The 16,112-nt window shown below is 34.7% G+C and overlaps 1 protein-coding gene across 1 annotated transcript in view; it reads right to left on the reverse strand.

Moving 5' to 3' along the window:
• The window catches only part of CFAP299 (cilia and flagella associated protein 299), a 556,975-nt gene that overhangs the window by 524,922 nt on the left and 15,941 nt on the right, over positions 1 to 16,112 (reverse strand). Inside the window, exon 2 of the mRNA XM_090268084.1 lies at positions 14,581 to 14,711. Coding sequence (XP_090124210.1) covers positions 14,581 to 14,711 — 131 coding nt within the window. The remainder of the gene's footprint in view (positions 1 to 14,580; positions 14,712 to 16,112) is intronic.

The following is a 16,112-nucleotide window of genomic DNA, read 5'->3' on the forward strand; positions in this document are numbered from 1 at the left end:
AAACCACAATGAGATATCACCTCATGCCCGTTAGAATGGCTATTGTAACGCAAGAAAGAACGAGCATTGGAGAGTATGTGCAAAAAAGAGAACCCTCCTACACCATTTGTGGGAATGCAAATTGTTGCAGCCACTATGAAAAACAATATGGAGTTTCCTCAAAAAAAATAAGAATAGAACTGCCATATGAGCCAGCAATTCCTCTTCTGAATATTTACCTGAAAAATATAAATACACTTAATTGTAAAGATATGCTTATTTCAGCAACAAGACAAGGAAACAACCTAGGCCCATAGATGAATTATTGGATAAAGATGTGTGATATATCATACACACATGCACATATACATACACAGAAGAATATTACTCAACCATAAAAATTATGAAATATTGCTATTTGTAATAAGATGAGTGAATAAGTCAGATGGAAAAGGACAAAAACTGTATGCTTTCACTCATAATGGAATGTAAAACAAAAAGCAACAAACCAACAAAGCAAAGAAAACAAATCCATAAATACAGACAACAGAATGGTGGTTAGCAGAGGGGAAAGGGGCTGGAGAAGAGCAAAATCGGTAAAGGGGTCAAATAAGTGGTAATGGAAGGAAACTTGACTTTGGGTAGTATGCATACAACAGAGTACACAAGATGTCAAATTATAATATATACATGAGAATTATATGATCTTTTTAACCAATGTTACTCACAGTAAATTTAATTTTTTTTAATTAGAAAACTTTTAAATCACAAATTGAAACCAATTACACATTTTAATTTAAAGTTACTAGGCTATTATTCCAAAAGGCTGAAATTTACCATCTGAAGCAATTATAGTACTAAATATGAACAGGTTTTCCTTTCACACATATATTAATGCTATAATTTTGACTCTTAAACACTCTAATACCCCATTTTAAATATTCTTGAGATGGAAAAATGCATGTCCATTATGGAATACAATCACCATCTCAACGAAGTGAGATTACTTTAACCAGAGATTTGACAAAAGAGTGAATAAACAGATGTTGGATATGTGTGTGTGTGTCAAGGTGTCATTTCCTGATGTTCATAATCCCCCACATAACTGAGCTGTATATATCTACATGTTGCTGCATTCCCTAGAACCTCAATGGGCAAAAGCTGCTGTAAAACATGTCCCTACTTCCCATACTGCACATTGTCTGTGCCCACATGTCTCACAGTTCTCCTATTTAATACAAATCCTTCAGCTCTCTCTCCCTAAAGCAAACTTCATGGCACCTTGAATGAACTTCTCTCTCCTCTGTGCTTCTGGAATATGTTGTTTATACTTCTCTTGTACCAGTTAGCACATTCTGCTTGATGCAATATATTTAGTTGAATTTATGTGTTACTCTCCTCTCTGAATTTAAGTTTCTTAACATTTTTCACACAACTTTTATCCCAACGTGTATCATGCAAAACACATTCATTTAGTACTAGCTTATAACGAACATACTTATTTGAATTGTAAAATTTTATGATTAGTGTTTAATAAGCAAAAAGTAAGAACTGTATGTTGATTCAGACTACTCATCAGAAATAAGGTGCAGAAAGCTTGGGACAGTTGAAATGACCATTAGGAGACTCTACACAGGCAAGTGGACCCAAATACAGAGGCAGCATAGTCTGGGGCTTAAAGCATTGTCAGAAAACTGCCTGGGTGTGAATCCTAACTCTTCAATTTCTAGCTGGGTGTCCTGGGTAAGTTACTTAACCTCTCTGTGACTCAGTTTCTTATTCCATAAAAGGGGCCTAATTTAAGCCCTTAAAACTCAGAGGATGGTTATGAGGATTAGATGCAGAGCATTTAGATTAATACCTGTCACAGTGTCATATAGAAGGCGAGCCTTTGCACAGATATACCATAACTAGGGCTCTCTGTAGGCACTGATAGTGAGTGTTTAAAAAGTGACATATACTATTATTAATTCAATATACAACTGTTCTCTTTTACTCTTCTTTATAAAATAAAATAAGTCTGCATTATGGAATGTAAAAGAGAAACGGGGCAAAGAAAACTTTTATCCTAGAAAATAACATTCAAAGGCTCTTAACACTTCTTTGCCTGATAGGCTTTCCAAGGATCAGATGACTTCACAGCAACAAAACAGTAACAAAACTAGTGAAAGAATCAATATTTCTACTACCCTAACAAATTAAGAATGCATAATACACAGCCCCAGGTTCTTAAAACATTTTTATTAAGTAAACAAGTAAGAAAGGTACCATTTTTCTAAAAACAAGATATATGCTTCAGCATATTAATTGCTAATTCTTAATTAAAACATATATTTTTATATCCCATCTATCTGTCTGACTACTCCCCAATTATTTTTATTAGAAATACAAAAATTAAGATTAAGTTAACTCTAAACAAACTTCAGGCAATGATAAAATTAAATGAAGAAATGATTGAAGACAGTTAAGAATTAGTAAATTAAAAATAAAAAAGGAACTACTATAACAACATAATTGAAAAAATATACTTAAAAAAAGAATTAGTAAATTAAACACCAAATTATACGTATAAATTGCTATTTACTTAAATTTCCTCTAAAATAGTTATATTATATTATCATTTTTATCTTAATTGTGGAAATTTTCAATACCCATGTCACTCATGCCTTTCATTAGTCTAGATGCTCACACCCGAAAGCTTAATTGAATTGTAAATTTATGAATCATAAATTCATAGTCACCATTCAACCATCTTAATTACAGATCAAATGACCAAAGAAAATAACTATCCTTGGTTACATACAGTGCTGTGCTGGTGGAGGGGAGTAATTTAATTATGACACATATCCCAAAACATCACCAAATTTTACCCTAAATCTGATCTTCATTCATGCAACACACATTGTCTTGTTTTCCTAGCAGAGATTATGACTTTATTAGCTCATTATAATTTCTGATATTAACAAAATCTTCCTGTGTCAATGAAAAATGCTTCTAAATACATAAAACTTCTCAGAATAGAGAAAAAAAGTCAAGAAGGTCAAGATTTGAATTTTGCCTTTATCATTAATTCATTGAAGGAACTTAAGCTAGTGACTAAATTTTTCTGAGTCTCAGTTTCTTTATCTGTGAAAAAGGAAGCATACTACCTTCCTGCGATTGAGATCATTTAGTACAATGCCTGACTTTCCACATAACAGTATCTACTATAATTTCCTGAATTATCATTACAGATTCAGAAAGCTCAGAACAGAAAGACTACATACACTAGAATTCTACAAATGAACAGGTGAGGAATAGTTTCTTCATTCCAGTCCAATCACTAATTCCTATGAAGTTAGGAGGAGACCAAGGTACTCAGGGGAACACCAGGTAAGCTTTTTGATCTACACCTCTGTTGAATTCTAGCTTCTATCCTTGGGTAAATACTCCTGACTGCCTTCCAGGCAACTCCAAAAGAGTGGAAACAATATGCATAGAATCTCAGAGTTAGAAGAGTTTCAAGAAAAGATACAGGGTAGGTCCCTGCACAAAGGTGGACAGACAGACCATCTAAGGCAGATGGCTATCTATTCCTAGAGTTAAAGATCTCTAAGGATTGAACCTCCCTATATTCCTTGGTTACCTGTTTCAATGTTTAATCCTTTCTTTATAGTTATGTCCATCTTTATGACCAACTGAACTTTTTCTCTTGCTACACTTTAAAAGTATTTCCTTTTATTTGGTCTCCTGTGGAAGTAAAGAACATCTGTTCTGCATCTTTCATATAATAACCTTTCAAATACTTGAAGACAGTTAAATCACCCCTTGGTCTTGCCTTCTCCAAGTTAAACAGTTCTGATCCCACTGAGATCTCTCTTAGGAGCTAGTCCCCATTCCTTACATCACTTTTGCTGATCTTCGCTGGACCTTCTCCAGAGTCTGCATATATCCTTTGCCAAATGAAAAGACCAAAATCGAACACAGCAATAATGCCAAATAAAGCAGAAGGATTACTTTTCACTTCTGTATCCCTCTCCTGATAAAACATTCCAAGTGGTGTGCTTGCCCTATTTTCCAAAAATATATTGCTCTTTCTAATCCTCTTTGCTTTGTAACCATATATACTATCATCCTGTGGTACCTTTCTCCAAGGCTCATATCAGATTTCAGGTGCTTCAAATAATCCCTCCCTGTCAGTAAAGATCAAATTTAGAAGTGCACAGCTTCAGAACATTTTTCTACCTTTTATAAAACTAAAATAGAAAAGCTGTGCAAACAAAATCAAAATTCATACAATCCACAAAATAACCAGCAACATTTATATATCTTGATGACATTTTGAAAAACATGTTTTCTTCACATATATGTAGAAATACACTTTCTTCTTATTTAAGAATGATATAATCTAACAAACTTTATAGGAGTATTTTGTAAACAACAAAAAGTGAAAAGGTTAAAATTTAAAGAAGCATTTCTCAATAAATTTTTGGAAATGATGAGTACTCATTACATTTTAAATCTTATTTGAGTTTTGCAATTTTAATCTAAGTCCATTTTGTAATAATACACATTAAACATGCATTTTAAAATACCTGCTTGATTTAAATGTCTAAGTATATTCTGTAATTACACATAGAAGTTAAGTTTTTAGAAGATACATGTAGCTGTAGGTTTTGGCGATGTGATTTTTGTTTTAATGATGCAGGTTCAAATTGCATGAGTTATATCATAGGACTCAAGTGAGGCTATTGGCCCCATACCTAAGATTCATTGTCAGTGTTGGATAAGCATTAGTGTTGCAAACTGAATGACAAACAATCTTACTACTACCTTGTCCATAATGCATCCAGCAATTCGCACTATCAAATCCTGAATCAAAAAGCCATTTTTCCAACTAGTAGTTGAGAGTTCTACTATTTTTCAGGCACTATAAAAGACTCTGGTGAGAGAGTGGTTAGCAAAAAATAAAAAGACATCTGCTCTAATGGAGCTTACATGTAGCTAAGGAAAAAGATTGCACCTGTCTGTCAATCAATCAATACAAACAATAATATATTAGGTAATAAGACCTCAGAGGGAAAAAACAGAGCAATGTTATGGCAAGTGACTGGGTGGCTGGTTTAGACTGACAGTCTGGGGACACCTCTATTGAGAATTGACACACATCGAGGTCTGAGTGACAAAAACAGTGCCAATTATACAATGATCAGTCAGGCAGAAGAATCTTACAAATAGAAAGAACAGTCTGTGCAGAGTCTGTCTCAAGAAGAAGATTCATGTTCACAAAAGAAAAAAAAAATCAGAACTATCAGTTAATATTGAATAAAAAAAAAAAAAAAAAAAAAGAAAAGGAATGGAAACAGAAGGATCATTTTAAACCTGTCTGTAAAAGGCTCAAATTCCACAAACCGAGCATTGCTTCTACTCTAGCCCCTTTTGTTTCAAGATTATTAACTTGTTACAAAGAGCAACAATCCCTATGAAATGGGAGTGTTTTGTTGGTTGTATTTATTTATTGCTGTTATATTTTCTAAAACTATTTAGAATTTTATTTTTAAATCACAGAAAAAAATTTTAAAGGAGTCCAAACTTATTCTTAGGCTGAGAAAGTTTGTTATTGCTGTCCAAGTCCAGGTGCAAAAACATTTTTGCTAATGTTACAAATTCACTACTTAAGAGAGGAAGGCTACCCAAACACACCTGCACCTTTTCAGAACTGATTTAATATTGTGTTAAAGTAAACATGTTAAGGACATGAATGTTTAGTCATCAAAAAGTTCTTGTGCCCAATTTACTACTAAGAGTGAATGAAAAAAGTTACTTGGATTCTGATAAAGATAAACCTACATTTCAAGACTTCCTTTCCAAACTCAATATTATCAAATAGTACTCGGTGCTTATGACTTCACTTTGATATGTGCTTGGTCATATGGCCTACATGATTAAGAATATATAGAATACAATTAAATAAAGTAAATACTATAAAAAGAGTTTTAGTATTAAATGTCTGACTCCCAGTATGTGTTTACTAATGTTAGCTATTTTTGTTATCACTTAAACAATGGAGGTGTAAAGTAAAACTGCCTCTAACTAACTCAGCCAGTGTGGTACCAGGATACCAATTACCCAAACAATAGATCTTGATTTCTCAAAGACAGAATCAAGACTTTGCCCTCAAATAAGTATTTTCTGTCAGAGTCTTATAATTCTACTCATCCCTGATACCTTGGCACAGTTAAAACCAATGTGTATTCCACTTATCCTTCGTCTCTCAGATACTATTGAGCTTCTGCTCTGGTTTCTGTCCATTCTAACTGCATCTCTTGCTTGGACTTCAGGTTTAGAAACAGCTGGGGATTTGCCTTGTTTTTCTAATTCCAGAGCTAATGATCATGGCTCATAACCAGAGCTATGATAATTGAGTGTCTTTTAATAAATCTTTAGACTTTTAAAATAGGGCTTATGAAAAACTGATTTAACCCCAGAAATGAAGTAGGAGGCTAGGATGGGGAACATGGTTAGCAGGTAAAACCCTGAACAGAGAGTTGTTTGTTGCGGTGATATCAGGTAAAAATGATTAGCAGATAGTATTGGCACAAAAATCCAAGAGACAGTCCAGGAAAGTTATTATTATCAAAGACAATCCAACAATAAATACTAAAGATAATAAAAACAAATTGAGCTTATCCCAGGAATGCATGGTAGTTTATTATTAGACATCAAATATCTTTCACCACTTTAAAAGGGGATGGGGGCATAACATCACCCATCTAAGTAAACTGCATGTAGTCTCTTTCCTTAACAAACACATGCATGTGTGCATGCACACACACACACACACACACACACACACACACACACACACACACACACTATAAGCAGGGAAATAGCAGGCATTATCTTTTTAAAATCAGAAGCACACTGGCTGGGTAGCTCAGTTTGTTAGAGCATCATCCTGATATGCTAAGGCTGCATGTTTGATCCCTGGCCAGGGCACATACAAAAATCAACCAATAAATACACAACTAAGTGGAACAATAAATCAATGTCTCTCCCTCTCTCTCTCTCTCTCTTTCCCCCTTTCGCCTTTCTCTCTCTCAAATCAACAGATAAAAAAATTAAAGAAAATAAATTAAGTAAAATTAGGAGCCACACAGAAAAGCTCACTATCAATGCTTTCATCCACCCACCCATATATTGGAATGTCTTACAAGGACAATAAAAATATACAAAATCAAGAAAAATAATTGAAAAATATCAAGTTATTGTTACTTGCAAATGATTTTCCAAGTAATTTTCCTAGAAATCATATATGCAAATAAATGTGTGAGAGGAAGAAAGCAACAAATAAATATTCTAAGGTAGGTGTATAAGGAGAGGAGGAAGAGAAATGTGCTTGAAAATGAGATAATAAAAAAAAAACATTTAAAAAAAATTTGTTCATTAAAGAGAAGCCTATGGAGCATTTGAGATCTTGCTCAGTTTGACTGAAATAAATTCATAAAAAAAAAGTTTTAAAGGAGAAGCATAGTAGACTCACTCAATAGAATGCTATGCAATGAGGAGTACTGTACAATCGATTCAACCCTATGTTACTGAGGTTCTTAAATTAAAAAAGAAGTGGGAGGCATGACATCACATTTGCTGTCTGAAACAAATACCTTCAATATTCTTGGCAAATGTATTAATTTTTCTGAACAATTTCCTTTTCTCCCTCCATCACATCTCTTAAATCATGCATGAGACTTTTTGTCCTGATTGATCACTAGATTGGTGGTTTTCCTCTCATCTCTGAAAACAGGCACTACAGTCAGTGTACTTCTTTCAAGCTCACCCAGCATTCAGAAGATCACAGTAATTAAAACTCAGACAAAATGAGTTCTGAGGCACCAATAGTATAACTTGACAGTATCATTGCTAATTGAATGCCAGACTCTTTATAAAGTCAAGATTAGTTTTCTAAAAACAACATCATTCAAAAACTTACAAGTAATATTGAAACTACTGAATAATCTTGTTTTTAATTCTCATCATAAACCTCACCAGAGAAATAAAGCCTAGTCCTTACATCTAGTAGGCATTTTTTATGGTCTGTGTCCTAGTCCTCTGGGTAGTAGAAAACATAGGTAAGAGGCGGTAGAACATATATATGTGTGTGTGGGGTGTGTGGGTGTATGAGTGTTTGTACGCACGCGCGTGCATGCCTGGGTCACATAGAGATTGTAAGAAATGGGTAAGAGAAAATGTAAAAAATGAAAACAATTTCTGGGAAGAGAAGAGTACTAACTAGGTAAGACATTTTGAATAAAAGTCAAAGTCAAGTAGGTTCAAGGTTTCTTGAGCCTTATAACCTAACTATATTATGAGAACTTTGTTAAGATCTTCTACTATATTGTACAAGTGTCTTACCAGAGCAGAACCAGGAAGATTGACAAAACAGCACGAGAGCAATGTTGATTCTTGAGACAAAATTTATGTCTTCTTGAATTTTAATGACGGAAAGAAAACCAGAAATGACAGAATAATTTGGATGAACAGAAGAACAAATGGCAACCCTTGTGATGGTTATTATTAATTTAAGATAATTGGTCAACATATTTGCTTAATCAGTAGTAAGGTAAGATAAATTTTGGTAGATGCAAATAGGTAATTTGATAGGGTTTTATGTGGAATGGATAAAGTTCCCTAGTGCAAGAGTGAAATAGTTTTTTTCTGTAAAACCTGGTATTAGCATTATAAAATGTTGATGGTGATATCATTCACTCTGCCATACTAGGTTCTCATTATGTGACTCCTTAGAAGAAAAAAAATTATCTCAGTTATAATGGGGCTCAGTATACACTGCCCCAACATATGGCACCTCGGCATGTTGCTTATTTTAAGTAGAAGCAAGAGGGTCACTTTGATCTCCTCCCTATTTATTCTTCTTCCCTGAAATAAGTCATTAAACTCATCATAGGAGAGGAGCTCTCCCTATATCCAAAAGAAGGGAGCATCCTTATCTCTGAAGACAAAGAGATGAATCTGAACAAACAGGCTTTGCCTAGTTTTCCCCAATTTATGAAAATTGCTTCATACCCCTTATCTTTTTATATTCCTCTGTAACTGTCCACTCTTCATAAAACTGAGCATAAAATACTCAGGTCTCTATTTCCTCATGACGGCTTCTGTGTCATGTAAAACATATATTAAATCAACAAAAGGGGGCCAAATATAAAGTGATGGAAGATGATTTGACTTTGAGTGGTAAGCACACAATGCAATATACAGATTATTTATCATAAAAATGTACACTTGAAGTCTATATGATCTTATTTACCATGTCACCCCAATAAATTTAATAAAAATAAATAAATCTAGATCCTTTTTGTTAATCTCTGTGTTTCAGTTTACTTTTCAAACCTATCCAAGGACCCTAATAAAGTCAAGAAAAATTTCTCTTCCCATTCAGCTCTTAGAACCAGGAATATATACACTTCTGGTCAGTGATTTTGTTGTTCCGGGTGGACATAACAAATTATGTAATGTAAATATTTTCCACTTTGCATTATCTTCCTAAATCTGACATAGACTCTGGGCACTAACCTCAACCTCAGTTTGACTGGATTTCTTCAATCTTTATTTTTCCCTCTCTCTGCCTTATAAAATTTTATTACCATGAGGTATTCATATTTCCTTTGTAAACCACAAAATTCTTTTGTAGGAATGTAGACTTAGAGAGTTGATAAAAAGAGGAAGCAAAAGCAAGGGGAAAGGATGGGAGGAAGATGTTTTGGAAGATGTTTCACAGAAGCATGATCTGGCAGCATAATATTAGAGGATAAAAATATTTGAGATTGAGCAATCAGGTAAAACATTACAATATATCAAGTCAATCTGAAGAAAAACTGGATTAGCAATGTAGCAAAGTGAAAAATGTGTGAATGTAAAATCAAGTATAAGCAAAAGTTAACAGAAATCCTTTGTGAATTGCCTTTTAGGATTGCTCATCAAGTAGATTTTGAAGATATTCTAAAACATAAAGCCTACAGAATAAAAAAAAAAGTATTACTGGAATAAAAAATAATTAATGGTATTTTTTATAAGGGAGCAGACTTTTAAGAAAAAATAATAAAACTTTTCTTGGTATTTTATTACTGGTTTGACAACTTAATATTTAAAGGATCTGACTTGGGAAGCTGAAAATGTAAAAGTATTTGAGATGTGAAAACAGTGAAATACAAAAGAGATTTTTTAAAAACCAAAGAACTATCCTTTAGGAGAGATCCAAAGTAAAGAGAAAAAAGAAGATACAACAAAGAGAGCAGACAACAGCAACATAGAAGAAAAATTAGAGGTTATGGGGTAATAATAATCAAAGGAAGAGAGCATTTCAAGAAATGGGTAATCTGAAATTGCTGTCAAAGGCATCAGCAGAGGTCAAATAATTCAGGTAAATCTGAGAAGAGATTTTTGAATTTGCCTACAGAGCAGTTATGAATCATTGTTAAATGAATCAACAAAATTTAAGAGCTTATGTAAGAACAAAAAAGAAACAGAATCTAAGTAATTTCTGAAAAATGGCTATAACATTTTTTATTTTTAAAAACTTTTATTTATTTATTTTTAGAGAGAGGGGAAGGGAGGGAGAAAGAGAGGGAGTGAAACATTGACATGCGACATATACATTGATTAGTTGCCTCTCGCAGGCCCCCCAACTGGGGACCTGGCCCACAACCCAGGCATGTACCCTGACTGGGAATTGAATCGGTGACCTCTCAGTTCACAGGCCAGCACTCAATCCACTGAGCTACACCTGCCAGGGCAGAAAAATGGCTATAACTTTTTTAAATGTGAATTTTATTTGCTTTTTGATTAATCATCAATTTTCAATTTCGTCTACATAGTTTTCTCTTTGACTCTTTCCAGACTTATTTTAAGCTCAAAGAGGCTAAGATTTGTAACTAAAAGTGGCAATGGTAACAATATGTTAAATTTAAAAATAATTCATCTCAACAATGGACCCATTTACTGAGTTAGAATATACCAGGGGGTAAGTGGTATACATATAACCATAGCACATGGTGGGCATTGAAGGCATGGCCGCATTGCTAGCTTTGAGGCAATATTGCTTGAGCATGAGGTGCCATCCTTCAGGACACTATCACCAGAGTAAACATCATGTGTCTCACTGAACTACAAGCTATGGCTGCCACATGGGTATATTGAGCTTCTTGTGCCCAGGGACCATCAGGCAAGAAGAGACACTATCTTGTGAACAGTAACTGATGCTAGTCAGCAGGAGAAATAGGACTTCTGTTACAGAACAGGGATAAGGAAGAACATGTGACAAAATAAAACCCACTTGGTATTCCCTTAAAAAAATTTAAGTGAGAATGACAAATGCAGCAAGCCCAGCCTGAAGAGAGTGGGATTACCAGGGCCTTGGTCTTATTATGTTCTAGAGTCTCCCCAGCACTGAGTATAGTGTCTAATGCAGTATGAGTGTCTATGAGTATTTGTGAGGTAACTGACAAAAGCCCAGGATAATGTTCTTCGCTTTATGCTTTTTCTGGCAAAATATTTATCAAAATACCCCCTCCTTCTATCTTTAACTTTCATCTCTCCAGACTCTTTCCCTTATGAAACTATTATAATGAAATGACATACTCTTGGGTGCCAGCACTTCTTGAAATGGGTGCTCTATGATTGCTGGAATGGAGGATTGTGATCTACTTGGAGCTGCTCACAGGGCATTAGAGACATTAATGGAAGATAATTTGATAGTAAAATCAAGTATTTCCAAGTTGGTACCAGTTGGCAGTCAGATGTTTATGTGTATTTTCAAAGTGATCCTCCAGCAAATACAGGCACAGGATATGTTTGGCTCTAGAACACTCTCTACTGGCCCTGCTGCCAATAACACTGCAATGAACCTGGCAGGGAAGGGAGCAAAGTGACTCCCACATGGGGCAAAAGGAAACATATGGAGCCCAGTCATTACAAAGGGAGGCTGAGAGAATCTGTAGATGAAAGGGCCTTCCAATTCTAACAGCTCTGGGTAGGGATTAGTCTGCCATGACTGGCACTTAAGTAGTCTAATGACTTCCAGCTCTGGCCAGTTAAAAAGTCTGTTGCATAGAGTAAATACTCACTTTGATCCTCAAACACAAAATGGACATGTAAATAAATAAAATTTAAATTTTAAACACTAATTCCTTATAAAATCTCACAAATATCTACTTCTGCCTCTAACTAATAAGCACTTATTGATATCTACAGAAAAATGAAGATCCCGTTAATGTTTTATGAAAGACACATCACTTTGTACAAAAGTGCTTTGCATCATTTCATTTTCTAAGACTAGAAGTTGAGTGTTACTATGTTGAATAAAATATTGAAGCTTTATATAAATCACCTGTGGTAAATAGAATGTCCTCCTTCCAAGGATGCCCATGAATCCCTAGAACCAGTTAATATGCTACATTACATGGCAAAAGGGACTTTGCAGACCTTAATATAGGGAGATTATTCTGGATTACCTAGATGGATTTAGCATGATCACATTAGCTCTTAAAATGAGATATTTTTCTCTGACTGTAGTCAGGAAAGAGGCTGCAGTGGGAAAGTCAGAAAGATTTGAAGGGTGAGAGGATCCTGACCCACTCTTGCTGATGGGGCACCACATGGAAAGCATGAGGAGAAATGGGCAGCCTATAGGAGCAGACATCAGTCCCCAAATGACAGCTGAGAAGAAGATTGTATCTCAGTCCTACACTCACAAGAAACTGAATTTGGTCAGCAACCTGAATGAGTGTGGAAGGAGAGTCATCACCCTCAGAGCCTCTAGGCAAAAACTCTGTCCAACCAACACCAGGATTTCAACCTTGTGATATATTGAGCAGAAAACCCATCTGAGTCACTATATTCTGACTTCTGACCTCAGAACTATGAAGATATAAATACATTTCTATTGTTTAAAGCCACTAAGTTTGTAGTAATGTGCTATGGCAGCAATAGAATATTAATATATTACCAAATATCAGCATATTAAATTCCAATATTCTGTGGTTCTGAAATACTATTATCACTAGAATAATCAATTAAAATTGTACATCTCCAGAACCAACTCATATTTCACTACCAAAAGTTATTTTTTATTTGTATAAGAAATATATGGATAATTTCCATTCATAATTGTTACCATTGGTATTTATCTAATTATTAATAAAGGAAAGAGAAGCAAAGGGTATTAGACATTGACCTTAATAAATTGGGAAGCATGAGCTAGTTTGCTTCACAAGGAAGCTACAGCTTCACACTCTAGGGGATCAGAGCATTGCTCCACAAGAGGATTAATACTCCCCCCATCTCCCTTCCAGTACTGGATTGTTGGGGGTGGGGGTTGTGTAGTGGGAGGTGCTCGACCATAGGGGCCTGTCAGTCTAACTAGGGGGTATAACCCTACAATATCCTGTGAAAGCCTGGGAAGTTGACTGGTCATTTTGAAAAAGCTTTTGGTCTTTTCCAAGCCGGAGATATATAATCCCAGGGGAGGAAAGAATCTCTCTTGCTCTCTCGCCCACCTGATGATGCACTCGCCCTGTGCATTCACGCATCATCTCTCCATAGCCATGCGGCCATAGCAGCCACATGGTGCATGACCATGTGGACTCCACACAGAGGCTCCAGAAGGGAGCCTGAATACACACTACAGCAATGGACTACAGACGGAAACACGCTAAGCTAACTGGATGTTGGACTGGACTGGACTTTTAACATGGAGCATAAACTCTGGGCAGTGTTCTTCATCCTGGACCTACTGAAGAGAAGATTGGACCTTTTCCATGGTGAGATGGGCAGAGATGGGACCATTGGGAAGTCAGGAGGGGAACCCCCTTAATTGTACATCATCAATAAAGTTAGCCACCAAACCCCGTCATACCATGTGGGTCACAGGAAATTCCTTTCCTTGTGACACTGCAAGAACTCCACTACCACCAATAACAGATCATTACTGGGTACTTTTTAAAATGTTATCTGGGAACAATATACTGATTTTTAAGTAATTATCCTCTTCAACATTTACACCTTTAGCATTCGTTTTTAAAAAGGGAATGGATAATCACTTTGTCAAGTCTTTTTCAAATTGTTTTGCCAGTTTCATACAGTTCACTTTAGGTGTACATTTCTTTTAAAACACATTTAATATATTTTATTAGATTCATATTTTACATAACCATGTTGCAGTCACATGAGCAAAAGTCAGCGATCATTAATAGGATTGAATGAATCAATGTTTTCAAAAATGTGAGAACATAAAGATGCCAAATCTTTACAGCCCTCATAAGTACAATGAATTCTAAGGCAAAGGTCACTCATATTTTTAGTATATAAGTACATGAAACCAATAATATTGAGTTACTTTTTCACAACTTAGTAGCTCAAAGTTGCATGTGACTTTCTCACAAGCATATCACAGTTCCTCCAGTACCTGATCTGCAGAACACACTTGTAGGATATTTCAAGTTTGACTGGCTACAACCAATGTTTCTAAATAACAACAATGTCAACAAAATTAATGTTTCCAGGGGCTCTACAATGTACTATAAAATGTAGATTTGGAACATGGACACTTACTTTTTCTGAGTTCGTTCAGCCAGCCTTGCAATCTCTATAGCTGCCTTCCTTGCTTCAAAGTCTTCCCTTTTCACCACCTCTCCAGTCCCTCGGTAGCCTAGCTCCACCAACTGGCGGGCCAGGCCTTCATCCTGAAGAGAATTCCAATTGTTAGACTTGTGGATGAATTAGACATCTTATTTTACCCAATGTAAAATGAATAATCATTTTTAATGAAAAATCAAATTTATCATTCAAGATCTATTAGATATGAAAATTAGAATTTTTTCTAACAATACTATACTTTTATAAACATGTGATCTGTCATCTTTTTCCCACAGCTGTAAAATGAAAAAAAAAAAAATCAATCACTAAATTTTCTCTAGGGGATTGAAAGACAATGTCTATTGTGTTTTTAATCAATTTATGAGAACAGCTGTGGATAATTAATAGAGAATCTTTAAAACAATAAAATTAGAGACAATTGTACTCATACAATAAAGACTTTTATAAAAACCAATCACACAAAACCAGAATTGGGCTGCTGTCAAAAAATTCAATATTTCAGAGACTTATTTCCTTGAAGTAAATTAACTGATGACACAGAGCATTATAACTTCAAATACAAAATAAAGAGCAGATGAATTTCCTATTTAAGTAAAAAGATATTGTTTCCATATAATGTTGGCACCGATAAAAACAGAAAAGTAGAAACTCAAGATGACTATAAAAAGCTTCAAGTTGAAAAAAAATTTCCCACAATACATTGGACAATTTATATTTCAGTTACTTTAAGAATTGTCTCACACATTTTTGTCACTTGAAAACTATATTTAAAAAATAATGTTTTCCCCTAATCTGGAGGTTGTTAATTTATCTGACGTTACCAATATAAAGAGTAAAGTATTAGATAAAAATATGTATATAGTAAAAATGGTCCTTATATTATCATCTTAACTAAATATAAAATATCTGAAATATAGTGAAAACATGACATATATTACTGTTCGAGATCCTTAATACATCACTGTTGAATGCAAGAACTATAAAACAGGATTAAATGAGAAAACTTATGATGCAGAGTTAATAAACTATTGAACCCATAGTGGCTAGTTTAAAGTTGAATTTATTGGAACAAAACTAAAAAATATATACTATCAACCAAAAATCTTGTGACTTTTTTTGGTAAACATTAAAAAAAATACTGCACTCTGTGTAGCAATGTGGATACATTTGCCAAGCTAATCTAATGTAAAGTACCAGGCCTTGTCCATGCTATTTGCCTTCTTTCTGACTTGTTCCCCTGCTTACTGTACTGCTCTCTAGTCTCCTTAGTGGGAACCACAAAGCTGGACAAATGTCTCCACCTAGTGGAATTAATATTTAATTTAAATTAAAAAAAGCAATGCTGATTTTGGCTTTGATTTACAAAGGTCAGATGACTTGCGTGTAAATTTTCTTAAATATATTACTAAAAACGAGCTTATGGGAAGAACTCACAGCTTAGCTCTGTGAGCCTCTGAGAGTCATACTAGCACAATATAAATTGCTTG

This window comes from Furipterus horrens, unplaced genomic scaffold (assembly GCF_987537825.1).
Source record: "Furipterus horrens unplaced genomic scaffold, mFurHor1.1.pri manual_scaffold_2, whole genome shotgun sequence".
NCBI lineage: Eukaryota > Metazoa > Chordata > Mammalia > Chiroptera > Furipteridae > Furipterus > Furipterus horrens.